The 14,450-nt window shown below is 55.4% G+C and overlaps 2 protein-coding genes and 1 long non-coding RNA gene across 3 annotated transcripts; 2 read left to right on the top strand and 1 right to left on the bottom strand.

The window, feature by feature from the left end:
• Window positions 1–1,803: 1,803 nt before the first annotated feature.
• LOC134171602 (uncharacterized) lies at window positions 1,804–5,722 on the top strand. The gene is made up of 3 exons (XR_009967681.1): window positions 1,804–1,896; window positions 5,170–5,358; window positions 5,601–5,722. It is a non-coding gene; the product is annotated as an uncharacterized LOC134171602 (long non-coding RNA).
• A 1,069-nt stretch (window positions 5,723–6,791) lies between these two features.
• Window positions 6,792–9,444, top strand: EGR2 (early growth response 2). Its single transcript, XM_062634001.1, has 2 exons — window positions 6,792–7,160; window positions 7,497–9,444. The coding sequence occupies exons 1-2, from the start codon at window positions 6,983–6,985 to the stop codon at window positions 8,717–8,719; spliced, it is 1,401 nt and encodes a 466-aa protein (XP_062489985.1). The 5' UTR covers window positions 6,792–6,982; the 3' UTR covers window positions 8,720–9,444.
• A 1,710-nt stretch (window positions 9,445–11,154) lies between these two features.
• Window positions 11,155–14,332, bottom strand: ADO (2-aminoethanethiol dioxygenase). The gene has a single exon (XM_062634004.1). It carries the CDS (start codon window positions 14,208–14,210, stop codon window positions 13,467–13,469), a length of 744 nt encoding a protein of 247 aa, XP_062489988.1. The 5' UTR covers window positions 14,211–14,332; the 3' UTR covers window positions 11,155–13,466.
• Window positions 14,333–14,450: the final 118 nt, after the last annotated feature.

Here is a 14,450-nt window from a genome sequence, read left to right on the forward strand (position 1 = left end):
GACTTGTAGGGGTTATAGCATCAGAAAACTTGCACTAATTGCTTGAAGATGTAGCCCTACAAATTTTGAAGCAAGACATGTTGCTTATTTTAATCTCCTGTGGGATTTAAAAAAAGTAATAATTCTGCTCCAAGAAAATTTGTTGGCAGTTTGTGACAGAAAGTCATCCATTGAGTAACTTTACTGAAGAGGAACCTGAACAGCCTTGTCCTCAGGAGTTCACAGTCAGGATGGTCTTCTGGTGAGACTGGAGCACGTAGACATGTCCTCAGGAGCAGAAAATAAATCATGATAAAAACTAAGGAAAAGCCAGAATCACACTCAGACTGACTTACCCAGCACAAAGAGCTGAGGGTTTTCAAGGCTCAAGGCAGATTGGTTTAAGACCAAAGCACAGGGAAATAAGACATAAATTTAAACAGGTTCTGAGAGTGGTACATAGACAGGGCAAAGGCAAATGAGTCCCTGGCAATCTAGAAATATTGTGAATGCTCCAGCTTCCCTGGAGGGGTGGGAAGCTTCTGAGAAACACCCCACACAGCTCTCCTGCTTCTCAAAAGACTGCCTGAAAAATGGTGCCAGAGTTCTGATTTCTCTTCTGGTGGGCTGAAGAAATGCCATACATGGTTTTACTGCTCAGCTGAGGGTGAAAAGCCATATCCAGTACTATAAAAGTATGTCCAGAAAACCTTCTGAGAAGCTTTCAAAGTACTCAAACACTAGGTAGTGGGACTGACAGGAGAACTGAAATTGTCACACTTTCTGTTTTATTTCAGTCTTCAAAGAAGAAGGCCACCTGCATTGCTAAGGGATGTGCTCGATTAGTCTCTCTCTGGACTAAAGGCCCAGGGCAGCCATGGGGCAAGGTGGTATTTGCACAAAGAAGAGGAGACACATTAGAGCAGGAAATACAATGGTAAGTGAAACTAGTTTTGGAAGAAAGGACTGGAAAGTAGAACTTAGTAGTCAGACTGCTGTTATTTAGAAACAGTCATCATAATTTTGAGTCTTGTCTCATGAATGATACGTATATCCAAGTTCTCCCTGTTATGAGAAGCAACCTTTTGTTGTTGTTATTCCTCCAGCAAGCACCATACAAAGCCAATATTTCAACCTTTTAGCATGGATGCTCCCTCTATGGCTTGCTTCCAACATCTCTCTCAGGTGTGTGGACTCTGTCCTGACTCTTCTGGGACTACAGGAATCACAGCCTGTGGGCCAGCAGTCAGGCAGTTCTGCTGCCCTTGCTGGGATTCCCGACTCTACAGGACTATGCTTTGATGTCTCTAGGTAGCACGGTTGTGATGTAAAGTTTTCGGGGTGCTGTTACATGGTGAAACACCAGCAGCACCCTCAGCCCAGGGCACGGCTTTCTGCTGAGCGTCCGTGTCCCCGCCGGCTCCAGGGAGCGCCTTCCCCCAGGAGAGGGCAGTGGAGCCCGCACACGCTCCCGACTCGCTCCCGCCGGCCGCGGCAGCTTCCGTTCCCCCGCTACTACGTGAGGAACGAAAGCGGTGAGCAGAAGCAGGGCTACAGATTTAATAAATGTGCTAGAAGCCATGTACGGGAAATGTTCTGCGTATTTAATAACGAGAATAGGTTCTGGGCAAACGAGTTTGTTGTTACTTTTATTTGACTGGAAGTTTTCTCTGTTGCGCACACTTGTTCTCAGCCGCACAAACTTAAACTAGTAACTTGCTGATTACGCACGGGTTTGTTTAATTCCTATGGCCCAAATTAGAAAAGGTTATTGACATTTAAATAACTCTTCAGGATGCTGCTAAGGCTCTGCCAAGCCAAATCCTCACAATGAAGTCGTTTACTTACTTCAAATTTACAGGCATTCATGCCAAGACAACAAGTAGCCTTGGCTGAAAACTGCAGAGTGTGGTTAAGGTACTGTAATTAAGGGCAGACTGGGATGCCTTCTCCTCTACTTTTTAACCATCCCCTTCCCCTAGCACACCAGTAGTTAGGCAGCTGTTTTCTGTAGGCTGGTGTTTACAGCAGGTTTCCCTGGCTGGCTACCAGGTTTAAGTAACTGGCCCATACAGGCTGAGAGTCTGTAGCACACCGGTGAGGGCCAGACACAGGAGATTTCAGGGAAGTGGCTTTTGCCTGCAGTCTGGGAATCCAGCAGGCACCACTGGCAAAACAAAAGGTATTGCGTTTGCATGTCAAGGTTTTGGTAGCGGGGATGCTACAGGGGTGGCTTCTGTGAGAAGCTGCAAGAAGCTTCCCCCATAGCCAATAGGCCAGCTCCAAGATGGACCCACCGCTGGCGAAGGCCAAGCCCATCAGCAACAGTGGTAATGTCTCTGGGATAGCAGATTTCAGAAGGGGAAAACAACCCAGGCAAACGCAGCCACAAAAAGGAGAGAGAATATGTGAGAGAAACAGCTCTGCAGACACAAGGGTCCATGTGGAAGGAGGGCAGGAGCTGCTCCAGGCACCAGAGCAGAAATTTCTTGCAGCCTGTGATGCAGACCATGGTGAGGCAGGCTGTGCCTCTGCAGCCCATGGAGGTCCATGGAGGAGCAGATCCACAGAGGAGCAGATCCACCTGCAGCATGGGTGGACACCACCCTGGAGCAGGGGGATGCCTGAAGGAGGCTGTGAGCCTGTGAGAAACCTGTGCTGGGGCCTGTCCTGGCAGGACCTGTGGAGTGAGGAGCCCACACTGGAGCAGGTTTGCTGGTAGAACTGGTGACCTTGGGGGGGACTCACACTGGAGCAGTCTGTTCATGAAGGACTGCGAGCCATGGAAGGGATCCATGCTGGAGCAGTTCATGGAAGACTGTCTCCCGTGGGAGTGACCTCACACTGGAACAGTGGAAGAGTGTGAAGAGTCCTCTTGGGAGAGACAGAGACGTGTGATGAACTGACCACAACCCACCATTCCACATCCCCTGTGCCACTGTGGGGGAGAAACAAGAGAATTTGGGAAGAAAGTTGGCCCTGGGAAGAAGGGAGGGGTTGGAAGAATGTCTTAACTTTTGGTTTTATTTCTCATCATCCTACTTTGATTTGATTGGTAATAAATTTATTTCCCCGAGTCGAGTATATTTTGCCTGTGACAGTAATTGGTGAGTGATCTCCTGTCCTTAACCCATGAGCCTTTTGTCACATATTTCTCCCTGCCTGGTTGAGGAGTGGAGTGATAGGGCAGCTTTCGTGGGCACCTGGTGTCCAGCCAGGGTCAACACAGCATGGTAAATCAGCATTTCTTCCTGTGAGAACAAGACAAGTCCCTGTATTCCCCAGAAAAGGGGCAAATTCGAAAACTCTGAAATCGAGCTTTGGAAAGATGTTCTCTTTTATGTGAAACACTAAGAAACCTCACCAATCCCAACCTGAATTTAGCCCAGACTTAGGAGAGACATCCCTTGCTGTTGTAAGGTGACAGGGTCGCTCATCTCCTATCCAGGAACAAGTCCTACTCTCGCGGGCACCTGCTGAACTGGGGCCACCCTAACGTCCCCAAAGCAGTGGGGTGCACAGTGGAAGTGGCAGGGTGCGTTTCCCAAGCAGGCCCACTAGCATTGCTGTGGTAAGCATGTGAGATTGGTTGATTTTTGCTACAAAAGTACAGTAACCCCTGGAGAGATGACTCAAATGTCATGTTAAGCTGGTTAAATGGTGTTGCCAGCTCCACAGAGGATGAGCTGCCTTTTCTTGCCCAGCCACTCTCAAGCTCAGGTATGGAGGCAAGGATAATTTTATTTCTGCAGCTCCTGTCTCAGGTTCTTGCGGTAGAGAATGACTGCAGGAAAATACACCCAGTGCAATGTCAGCTAGCACCTTGTTAAAAAGAGTAAATACAATAAATCCAAAGGTGGCTGGTTTCAAAGAAATTGGGAATAACAGAGAAGTTCTGCCCTTCAGCTCTGAAGCCTCCTCAGTCAAGGCTATACCCAGTCAGACATGTCACACTCATATGAGGCGCAGCTCCTCTTCTTGGTGCAAGCGGGGCTTGGGCAGTTTAAACCAGCAATCTGTCCATCATATGAAACCACGTGGCTTATAGGAACCACAGAAATCAGTAGGATTTTTTGTGTTTAAGGCTCATTGACGTCAGTGCGAATTGGACAGTCTAATCCTCAGTCTGTTATAATTAGCCAAATGGGGATCAAAGGCTCTAAGCACATGCAAACACTACAGCAAGAATATCCAAAAAGGGACCAGAAACATTTGAGTTTCATCTGTCAACATGTTCCTGAAGACCAAACATTAACTACATTTCCAAATTGCTCTGCACCAGATCCTGCTGCCATTAAGACAAAGCTCTCATTGAGAGAAATCAAGTGATTTGATTGTCCTTATAAAGGCTGGAAATCAGGCACAATTTACCCCATTCTTGAGAAGCCTTTTAAAATTAACCTACAAAGTCAACTATTAGTAGAATTCCCTAGGTGAAGTAGCCAGCAGGAACGTTACATTTTATTCATAACCATCTTTCTTTTAAACCTTCTCTGTAACAGAAGAACATTAAATTTACCATGTTAGTTCAAAGGTGGGATTGAGACACGGGGAGGTTAAGATGGGATGTGAAACCTTGGTTCTTTCTCCTGTGTGGCATCAGCAGGCATGTGATATTTTCAAATAACACAGGAAGATGTTGCAGGGTATCCCTAAAAACTGTATCTGATACACCTGCGACATTTTGCAGGAAGGAGAATACTGTACTTAGAATTACCTGTTTCTCAAATTCATGTAAAGTAACTCACCCTAGCACACAACAGATTCCAATATTTTGTTCTTTCATAGTAGCGATTAGCCCATTATAGCTCGGCTGTAATGGAAAGGTACAATACAATTGCTCCTACTTCTCAGTCAAATTTCCCAGAACCTGTCTCTCTCTCTCTGTCTCTCTGTCACAATTTTACTTTTAAATTGAGATGGGTATTTTAAATTAAAATATCTAGAATCCTCTTGAAATGGAACATGAGCTTCCTTTCAACTAAATCTCATATGCCAAACTGTATTGGCTGTACATTAAGTGCTAGAAGGGACAGGTAACAAAATCTACATTAAAAACCAACAAGTACTATATGTTTACTAATTACTGAGCACACTTCCCCAGTCCACCTATCAAGGAAAATACTTAGGTTTATATCTACTATTCCCTAACAGTTGTGACAACTGCCCCCAAAACCTTTACTTTTTCAGATACCCTCCTGTCTAGACTGGGCTTCAAGGTGACCAGAGGAGTAGTAAACCTGGAGCCTCACTAATGGCAGTGAAAGAAAAGTGGAAGAACTGAAAAAGTCTTTCTCAGCTCGGGTGTGAGGTGTTGCATGGATAAGGAGAGGCCTGGGGGACAGGTACCTAGGGACAGCATTTGGGACCCAAGGCAGGGTAAGTGCATGAGTCACAGGGACACCCAAGCACGCCACACGTCTGTGGCACACGCTGTAATGTGCTAACCCCCGTAAACAGTGGTATCTGCAGTTAAAAATTAAAGTGAAGGGTGTTTAGCCTTCCCATGTATCCTCTGGCTTGCTGCTTTGGAGCAGGAGTGTGCTTTTGTAGCATCACTCATATGTTGCCATGTCTTTCTGCTGCTTGGGTCATCAAGTGGGGTATTTTTACTTCTGCAGACCACTGAAAAGGGACCTTGCACGCTACAAACCATATGTGAGAGCTGCTTTCCCAAAGGCGGGAATAAACAGCCACGAGATGAAATATTCGTAAGTAACAAGATTAGTGACATGAGCATAGCATGGGATACAGCTCTCAGAAATCATTGCATCTGACACCCTCATCAGCAAGAAGATGTAGGGGCTGAAAGCTCTGAGCCTGGGAACAGCGTATGAAAGATTGGCTTCTCCTGGGAAGGGAGGCACAAGGGAGATTATTTTTAGTACCTGGGGAGGGGTAAAAAGAAGAAAAAAACTAGAATTTAAGCACTCTTTAGCTGGATACTCTCGTCGTGGAGGAGAGCATAGGGAAAGGAAAGCAAAGGGGAGTGGAAATGGCACCGGTCCCAGCAAGGGGGAGCGGCGGCGACGGGACGAGGCGGGAAGGGGGGGGGGGGGCGGTGGCGGTCCGGCCGCCCCCCCTCCCCATCCCCGGCGCTCCCTCCGACAGCAATAACAACCCACCGACGGCGGAGCAGGCGGGGCCGTTTTCGCGGGGGTATATATAGATCTGACACTTTCCACAAAAAGCACGACGCGCTCGCTGCGCTTAGCGGCTCTTTCCACCCGTAATTCACAAAAATATCATCTTTGTTGTTGTTGTTGTTAAGAAAGGAGCAGCCGCGTTCCGTGCATGCGGCTGTTTTCTGCCTCGCCGCCGCTCTGCGGTTAAGGGCTGCTTGAGAAAGTGAGAGGGGTCCGGCGGGGCGGCCCCGGGACCTCCTCTGCTTTTCCGAGCTTTTTAACATTTTCCGGAACGAGCCCTAAAAGGACAAGCGGGGCGGGGCCGGATCCGAGCCTTTTTAGGACAAGGGCCCCGCCACCGGAATACCCCCCTGGGCGGCGCGGCGGGCGGCGGCCGGGCGCTGCCGGCGCGGCGGGGGCCGAGGGCGGCCGGGGCGGGTCGGGGCCGCCCCCGCGGGGCGCGCAACGCTGGGAGTAGGGGGGAAAAGGGGGGGAGTCGGGGCGGGAGCGGGGCGGCGGGTCTCGCATGCGGGCGCCCACGTGACTGCCAGACCCCGTTCCTCAGTCCTTATATGGGCAGTGACGTCCCGGGCATTCAGGGGGCCCCCATAAATACTTACCGCCAGACTTGTCCTCCAGCGCGAGCTGCGGCGGGAGCGCGGCTCTCCCGGGGCACCGCGGGCACCGGCACCGCCGCGACGGGGCGGCTGCCCGCCCGCCCGCACATGCCCCCCTGCGCGCCGCGCCGCCTGCCCGCAGTCCCCCCGCGCCGGTAGTGAGAGGCAGGGGGAAGCGCCCCCTCCTCTCTCTCCCCTCCCCGCCCCGAGCGCGCACCGCTGGCCGGGAGCAACCGCTCCCCCGGCAGCCCCGCCGCCCCCATGATGACCGCCAAGGCGGTGGACAAGATCCCGGTGACCCTCGGCGGGTTTGTGCACCAGCTCCCCGAGGGCATTTACCCCACGGATGACATCTCCGCCGCGCTGCCAACTTCGGTCGCGATCTTCCCCAATGCCGACCTGGCAGGGCCGTTTGACCAGATGAGCGGTGTGGCAGGAGGTAAGCGCTGCCCGCACAGGTGCGGGCCGGACCTCGGAGGGCGGCGGAGTCCAGAGGCGGAGGGAGAGCGGGGGGGGGAAACTGGAACGGGGATCGCGGCCCCTAGGGCTCGCCCGCCGCCCTGCCGGGGGGGGTCCCGCCGCCCCTCGCGGCAGCCCTGACTCCGCGCCCGTTTCGGGGGGAAAAGTTGAGACCGGCGCGGAGCCCCCGCAGCCGGAGCGCAACATGTGCGCTCCGCAACCCCGCGCCGGGCAGGGCTGGGTGGCGGTCGGGACCGGGGCCGGGCCACCCGGCGGGTGGCGGCGCGGCAGGCTGACCGGCTCCTTGCCCCCCCAGACGGCATGATCAACGTGGATATGGGCGACAAGCGGACCCTGGACCTGCCCTACGGCGGAGGCTTCGCGCCCAACGCCCCGGCCTCCCGCAACCAGACCTTCACCTACATGGGCAAATTCTCCATTGACCCGCAGTACCCCGGCGCCGGCTGCTACCCCGAGGGCATCATCAACATCGTGAGCGCGGGGATCCTTCAGGGGGTCAGCACGCCCTCCTCCTCCTCCGCCGCCTCCTCCGCCGCCGCCTCCTCCGCCGCCTCCTCGGCCACCGCTGCCTCCGCCGCCTCCGCCGCCTCCGCTGCCTCCCCCAACCCGCTGGCCGGGGCCCTCGGCTGCACCATGGCGCAGGGCCAGCCGCCCGACCTGGAACACCTCTATTCGCCGCCGCCGCCGCCCTACTCGGGCTGCGGCGACCTGTACCCGCAAGACCCCTCCTCAGCCTTCCTGCCGGCCGCCGGTGGCGGGGCGCTGCCTTTCCCCCCGCCGCCCTCCTACCCCTCCCCGAAGGCGGCGGCGGCCGACAGCGGGCTCTTCACCATGATCCCCGAGTACGGCGGCTTCTTCCCGCCGCCCCAGTGCCAACGGGAGCTGCACGCCGGCCCCGACCGCAAGCCCTTCCCCTGCCCCCTCGACTCGCTCCGCGTCCCGCCGCCGCTCACGCCGCTCTCCACCATCCGCAACTTCACGATGGGGGCGCCCCCGGCGGGCGCCGCCCCCGGCAGTGCTCCCGGCAGCGGCGGGGGCGAGGGCGCGGGCGCCCGGCTGCCCGCCGGCGCCTACAGCCCGCACCACCTGCCGCTGCGGCCCATCCTGCGGCCCCGCAAGTACCCCAACCGGCCCAGCAAGACACCGGTTCACGAGCGGCCCTACCCCTGCCCCGCCGAGGGCTGCGACCGCCGCTTCTCCCGCTCCGACGAGCTCACTCGGCACATCCGCATCCACACGGGCCACAAGCCCTTCCAGTGCCGCATATGCATGCGGAACTTCAGCCGCAGCGACCACCTCACCACCCACATCCGCACGCACACCGGCGAGAAGCCTTTCGCCTGCGACTTCTGCGGCAGGAAGTTCGCCCGCTCCGACGAGAGGAAGCGGCACACCAAGATCCACCTGCGCCAGAAGGAGCGGAAAGGAGCCGCCGCCGCCGGCGGGTGCCCGCAGCCTGGCGGCGGGAGCGGCGCTGCCACCCTGGCCCCCTGCGCGGCGCGGACGCGGACGCCCTGAGGGAGCGGGGCGCGCAGGACCGAGCGCTGAGGCGCGGAGCCGCCGAGCCGCCGAGCCGGGGAGCCACAGCCGAGCGCGGCGGGGCGCGGAGCGGAGCCCTGAGGGGCGCGATCAGCACCCGGCGGCGCCGCGGGCTCCTCCGGACCGGGTCGGGCCGGGCCGGGCCGGGCGGGGCGGCCGGCCGGCGGGTGTACATAGGGGCTGCGGCGGGAGGATGGATGGATGCATGCAGTGCCGTCGTGGTGAGGTGTCCTTGGTGCCTTGTGTGGTGTAGAGCCCGGTCCCCTGTCTGCATGTGGGGGGTGCCTTACCGATCCGCTCCGACGACAGCGGCGACACCGAGACCGGAAAGTTTGCCCTCCCTGGTTTTAGTATGGCTGTACATTTCTGCCTATTAATATTGGGATTCTTTTTTCTTTTTTTTTTTTTTTTTTTAGAGACTATATTTTTGTACGCACTGGTTTAGGGTTTTGGTTTTGGTGACTTAAAAGTGTTACGTTTGTAGTAGGACTTGGGATGGATGTAAATACTCTGGCTGGAACCGACGCCCGTTGTTCGCCGGGTCCGGCGCGCAGCAGGTAACACGAATGATGCACAACCACTAACGGAGGCTGGAAGGAGAGAGGATTTCTTTCCGGCCGCTCTGTAAATAAACTTTTCGACAATAGGGTAGGTGCTTACAACGTTTATAAAAGACAACAAATAAATCTCTTAATTATGCTAAACTGACACATTTATTTCCGTAGGTCCCCTGGCCGGCCCTGGAGGGGGTGGTTACCCCCCTCCCGGCCGCGGGTGCCGCTGGGCGAACCGCACCGCCCCGGGGAGGAAAACCAGCGGCCGCGGCCCCGGTGTACTGACACCCGCGACTCGGCCGCGGGGATTTCCCTTGGAGACGAGACGGGATGATATTAACCGGGGAGAGGGGTGGGTTTTTTTGACTCACTTTCTTTTGTGTTCCGTGGTTACGATCCGCCCCAGGCAACCTCCCCTAGCGGGCCCGGGAGCACCGAGGGCTGCCGCCCCGACGGCCTCCCCGCGGGGAAAGCGGCTCCCGGCGGCGTCCCCCGCGCCCGCCCTCAGGGCTCCACGGGTCCCGGGCGGCGGCGCCCACCCTGCGGGACAGCCGGGCTTTTCTGCTGCACCCATCTGCCGCAACACCGCGCGGCATTATCTTTACTTCTTTTAACCTATTTTAATTGCTGTTTTTTAAAATGCCACCCTGGCCCTTCCCTGCCAGGGCCCACCCTCGGGCCCTGTCGTTGGTGCAGGGCTGTAGGGGCCCCGCGGGCTAGCCCCGCTGCCGCAGAGATCCCTGGTATGGCCCGTACCACACAGGTGAGCCACGTGGGATTGGACCTCGCCACTAACGCCACAGCCCAACACTGAAGGGAACGGGGACAAGGCCCTTGCCCAGTGGCTCCCAGCCTCTGCTTGCCCAGGTGCTGGGTCCCATTGCACAAAGCCCCAGTGGCACCAGGCTTTTCTGTCTGAAACACCCTGCTCACTCTCTACTGGAACTGGCACTGGCTTTTGCTTGGGAAAGGCGGTCAGTAGCAGCTGAAACACTGTGTCTGATTTTGAAGCAGACAGCAGGCTTCCAAAGTGATTTTTGATTCTCCGAATCAAAAGCCAGGCACGGACCAGTCTGTATGGGATGGAGAAGTCACAGAATGATGCCAGCTCCAGAGCCTCAGTGCTCACCACCCTGCCATCCACCTCAGCAAAGCGAGTAAGCCTTCACCTTTCCTGCCGCATCTCTTAGTGGGTTGCAGCTTTGCCACCTGATCCCATGAGCTCCTGGCTCCACAAAAGAGACCCCGGTATGCTGCTGGAGGGATGTCACACAGGAGCATAAGTCCACAGGTTGATTTGCACCAGTGGGCTGCGCTACGGGGAGGCGGACAGGGATTCACTGCTCTCAACCTGCTGGGCTCCCAGAGGTACTGCCACAGCCACAGATAACCACAGCTTGGCCACAGCCAGACTGTCGTGAGCAGAACTGGGATCTCAGCTACCCAGGCGCACAGTCCAAGGCTCTGCTCACACTCTTCGAACTGCCTTCAGCCACACTCCCAGATTAAAATCCCTGTCAAAAGCAAAGCGAGACAAACGGCACAGAAATTGAAAATGAGCTGAAGAAACTGCGGTGACTAGCAAGCAGCTACAAGAGAACCTTACATCGCACAGTAGTATCAGCAACCTCGCACCCGTGCCTTTGCCTTGCAGTAATAGCCAGCTTCAAAAGCATGTGCCTGCGTTTGTCTACAAAGAGCCAGTGGAAGACTTGTGCTGAGAAGCCAGTGTCATGCACCACCTCTCTGAAAAAGGCCAGTCGCCCCATTTGGACCGTTAGGCAAAAGAAACGTGCACTCTACACCATGCTTGGTTCAAGACTGCTGAACTTGTGAAGGAAAGCAAAGACTGATCAGTGGTGAGATATCCTGTATTTATTCTAAAATTCAGCAATAACACTAATTTTGCTGTTGTGAAAACACAATAATTGGACTGCAGAGAGACGGAACAACATTATAGACTTAAACCTTCCGCTTACAGATATCCAGAAAATATGAAGTAAGTTTCAATTACTGAATAAGCAAGAAGTTACACAAATGCATTTCAGGTTTTGTCATTTTCCTCAGCTTTAATACTTTGATGCTATCACCTTCACTAAAAAAGTAGGGTTTTGCCACAGCTGTTAGTGGCACTCCACAGCCTCAGGTACCACGGTGTCCTCTATGGAAAGATGTGTTAAAGTCCTGTGCCACTGAACATCTCAACTAGGTTTTATACACAGAGAGAAAAATTAAAAAACAGGCAGAAAGACCTAATGGGAGGACAGAGCAGAGGAGATAAGAAATGCTTCTTTTTGCAGTCTGTTTTTCCAGTACAGCTGTTTGCATGAACCACACCATCTTTGTGAACTTCTGAAAAAGGATGATGATTTTCATTAGCATCGGCAAGGGTTAGACCCAGGCTGTAACACAGGGAGGCACTGCCTTATAGTTAAGGACTACATTTGATGGATAATTGTTAAATATTAACTAACGCTAAACTGCAGGGGAATTCCAGGAAAAACAGGTAAGCCAGCTGCAGAAATATCAGGCACCTTAAAGTGCTGTAAGAATAAATGGAAATCACCCAAAATAATTTCCACCAATTTTTCCTTGCAAAAGAATTAATCTGTGCATGCATAATGCTGACGGTGTTTTACATTCATTCTTTTACAGGCCAAAAAAAAAAAACAGAAAACAAAGGCAATGCTATATCAGAATAACTTAAAAATTCACACATACAAGCCACTGTACAGGAAAAACAAGTCTGTTTTATAAATACACAAAGGAAAATTAAAGCCAATTGTGGAATGATTTCTGGAGCAGGTTGGTACATCACTTAGGATATTGGCAAGTCGCTGTCTTATTCAAATTCCCACATCATGGCTAAGAGGGCCAAAGCTCCCCCAGCATGTGCTTGTGGTGCAAGGTGTATGTTAGGCTGATGGCAGAAGACCAGTCCATGCAGTACAGACAGAGTACTTCACCTGCAGAGAAAGGTTCTCCCTTGTTAGACTGCATCCCTTGTCCTGTGCAAACTGCATCTCCAGACTGGTTCCATTATAGCAAGGCAAAACTCACGGTGTCTCTTCTATGCTACGTTTATTTAAAAGCCTTATGAAAAAGTAGTCTTTATAAATAGTATAAAGAGGAAAACCGCAAGGCTTCAAAAGCCCAAAGCCTTCACTTGTCCATATAAAAACACAGGCCATGCTTTAAAGAGAAGACAGCAGATCAAATCTTATCTGTGCATACCTAGTGTATGCGCGCTGCTGTATATATAGGGTTCACAAATACGTCGTGTTTCTAGAACAGCTTTCTTGACACAACAGTGGAGAATTGTTTTTCTCTCAAGATGCCCAGTTTCCGCTACCCTCCACCACTGCTGCATGAGAGGTTCTGAGCAAGGGTAGCTAGCAGCTGGCTAGTCTCCTCCTAGCTGAAGGAAATATGCATAGACGTACTCTGCAGTTCTCAGTTGTAACAGCGCTATCTTGTATGCAACGCTTGAAAGAACTATTAGAAAGTAACTCTGGACCTAACAGTGTCCCTTCTGAGCAGGAACTCCCCTAGCTCCAGCCGTAGGGATTACGGGTGGAGCATGTCCTGGTTTGGGAATCGTTCGGGGCTTGTTTTCTGCTGGCAGGTACAGCTCTTGCTGAGAACTGCTCTGGTGATGGCGTCCCCAAAGGCTGCAGCCCAGCCAGCCCCTGCCCAGGCTCGGTGGGTGGATTCCACAGGCTGGCTGTCCCACACCGGTGCTAGGTTGCTGTGGCAGCGGGGACACCTCCTGGGACGTCAGGGCACCCCGCAACAATGCTCACTGCATTTACCTTCCCTGCCAGCGCCCGAACCCCCCTCACTGATGCGCGGCCGCAACTATGTACACAGCATGCTGGATTATGTTTCCCCAGCCATGCAGCTGAGCACAAGTTTAACCGTGCCGCTACTTCTCCGCACGAGCCCGAAGGACATAAACACGCGCTTTATTTCCCCGATTTGCGAAGCACGCCAGGCCCGTGTAAAGAAGAATTCTTTGCCTCGTAGCGCTCCCGAGGAGCCCCAGCGCGGTCCCGCGACACGCGGCGAAGCGCGACCTCGGCTCCGGGCCACTCCGGCAGGCCGGTCCTTGAGGCGGGCGCGGGCCGAGCGCCGAAGGTCCCAGCAGCCGCCGCCCGGACCAGGCCGCCGCCTCAGAGGCAGACGCGGGGCCCGGGGTAGGGCTCTCCGCCGCACCAGAAGTCAGAGGCCTGCGGGGTCTCCATCAGCCACACCTCCCGCGGCAGCCCGGGCGGCTCGGCGCCCGCCTGCGGCAACGGCCCCTCCAGCAAGCGGTAGTAGTGGCAGTCCCGGCCATGCTGGGGGTCGTAGGGCGGCGCCAGGATGTCGAGGAAGGCGGCGGGCCCGTCCACGGCGTCGATCTGGTGGAGGTTGTCGGTGTGCGGCGAGAGCAGGCAGGGCGGGGAGGCCGGCGTGTAGTGCTGGCGGGAGCGGTACAGGGCGCGGTGGCAGGGCCCCGCGGCGGCTGCGGGGGGCGGCGGGGCGGCGGCGGCGGGGGGCAGCGTGTCCAAGCAGGCGATGCGCAGCGTGCCGTAGAGCACCTTCAGCATGCCGTTCATGCCCGGGTGGTCGTGCAGCGGGATGCAGGCGCCGCTCCGCAGCAGGAACACGCCCATGCTGAAGCTCTCCGTCTCGCAGATGTGCATGTAGCTAACGGGCGGCACCACGCCGGACCACGGCAGCCCCCCACCCGCTGCCGCCGCTGCCGCCGAAGGCCCCCGCGGCGCCAAGTGCAAGTCCTCGGCGCGCACTTCGTCCAGCAGCTGCTGCAGCCGGTGCAGGTTCTCCCCGAAGGTCGGACCCGCCGGGCTGCGGAAGGTGATCCGCGCCTGCCGCGCCACCCGCTGGATCAAGGAGGCCATGTTGTCCCGGGGCATGGCGGCGCACGACCCGGCCCGGCCCGGCCCGGCCGCCGCAGGCGGTCCCCTCGCTGCTTCCGACTCCTCCCCTGTCCCCGCCGCGCAGGCGCGCCAGCGCCGCCGTGCACCTCGGGGCTCGTAGTCCTGCCCGTGGCCGCGGCCCCGCAGCTCCGGCTGCTCCTCAGAGTCCTGCAGGGCCAGGGGCCGTGGAGGGCCGAGAATCATGGCTCCCAGCAGGGTCGGCGGAGGTGAGTGGCT

Source organism: Pezoporus occidentalis, unplaced genomic scaffold, assembly GCF_034315485.1.
Source record: "Pezoporus occidentalis ecotype Australia unplaced genomic scaffold, CSIRO_AGI_Poc_V1 ctg41, whole genome shotgun sequence".
Classification (NCBI taxonomy): domain Eukaryota; kingdom Metazoa; phylum Chordata; class Aves; order Psittaciformes; family Psittacidae; genus Pezoporus; species Pezoporus occidentalis.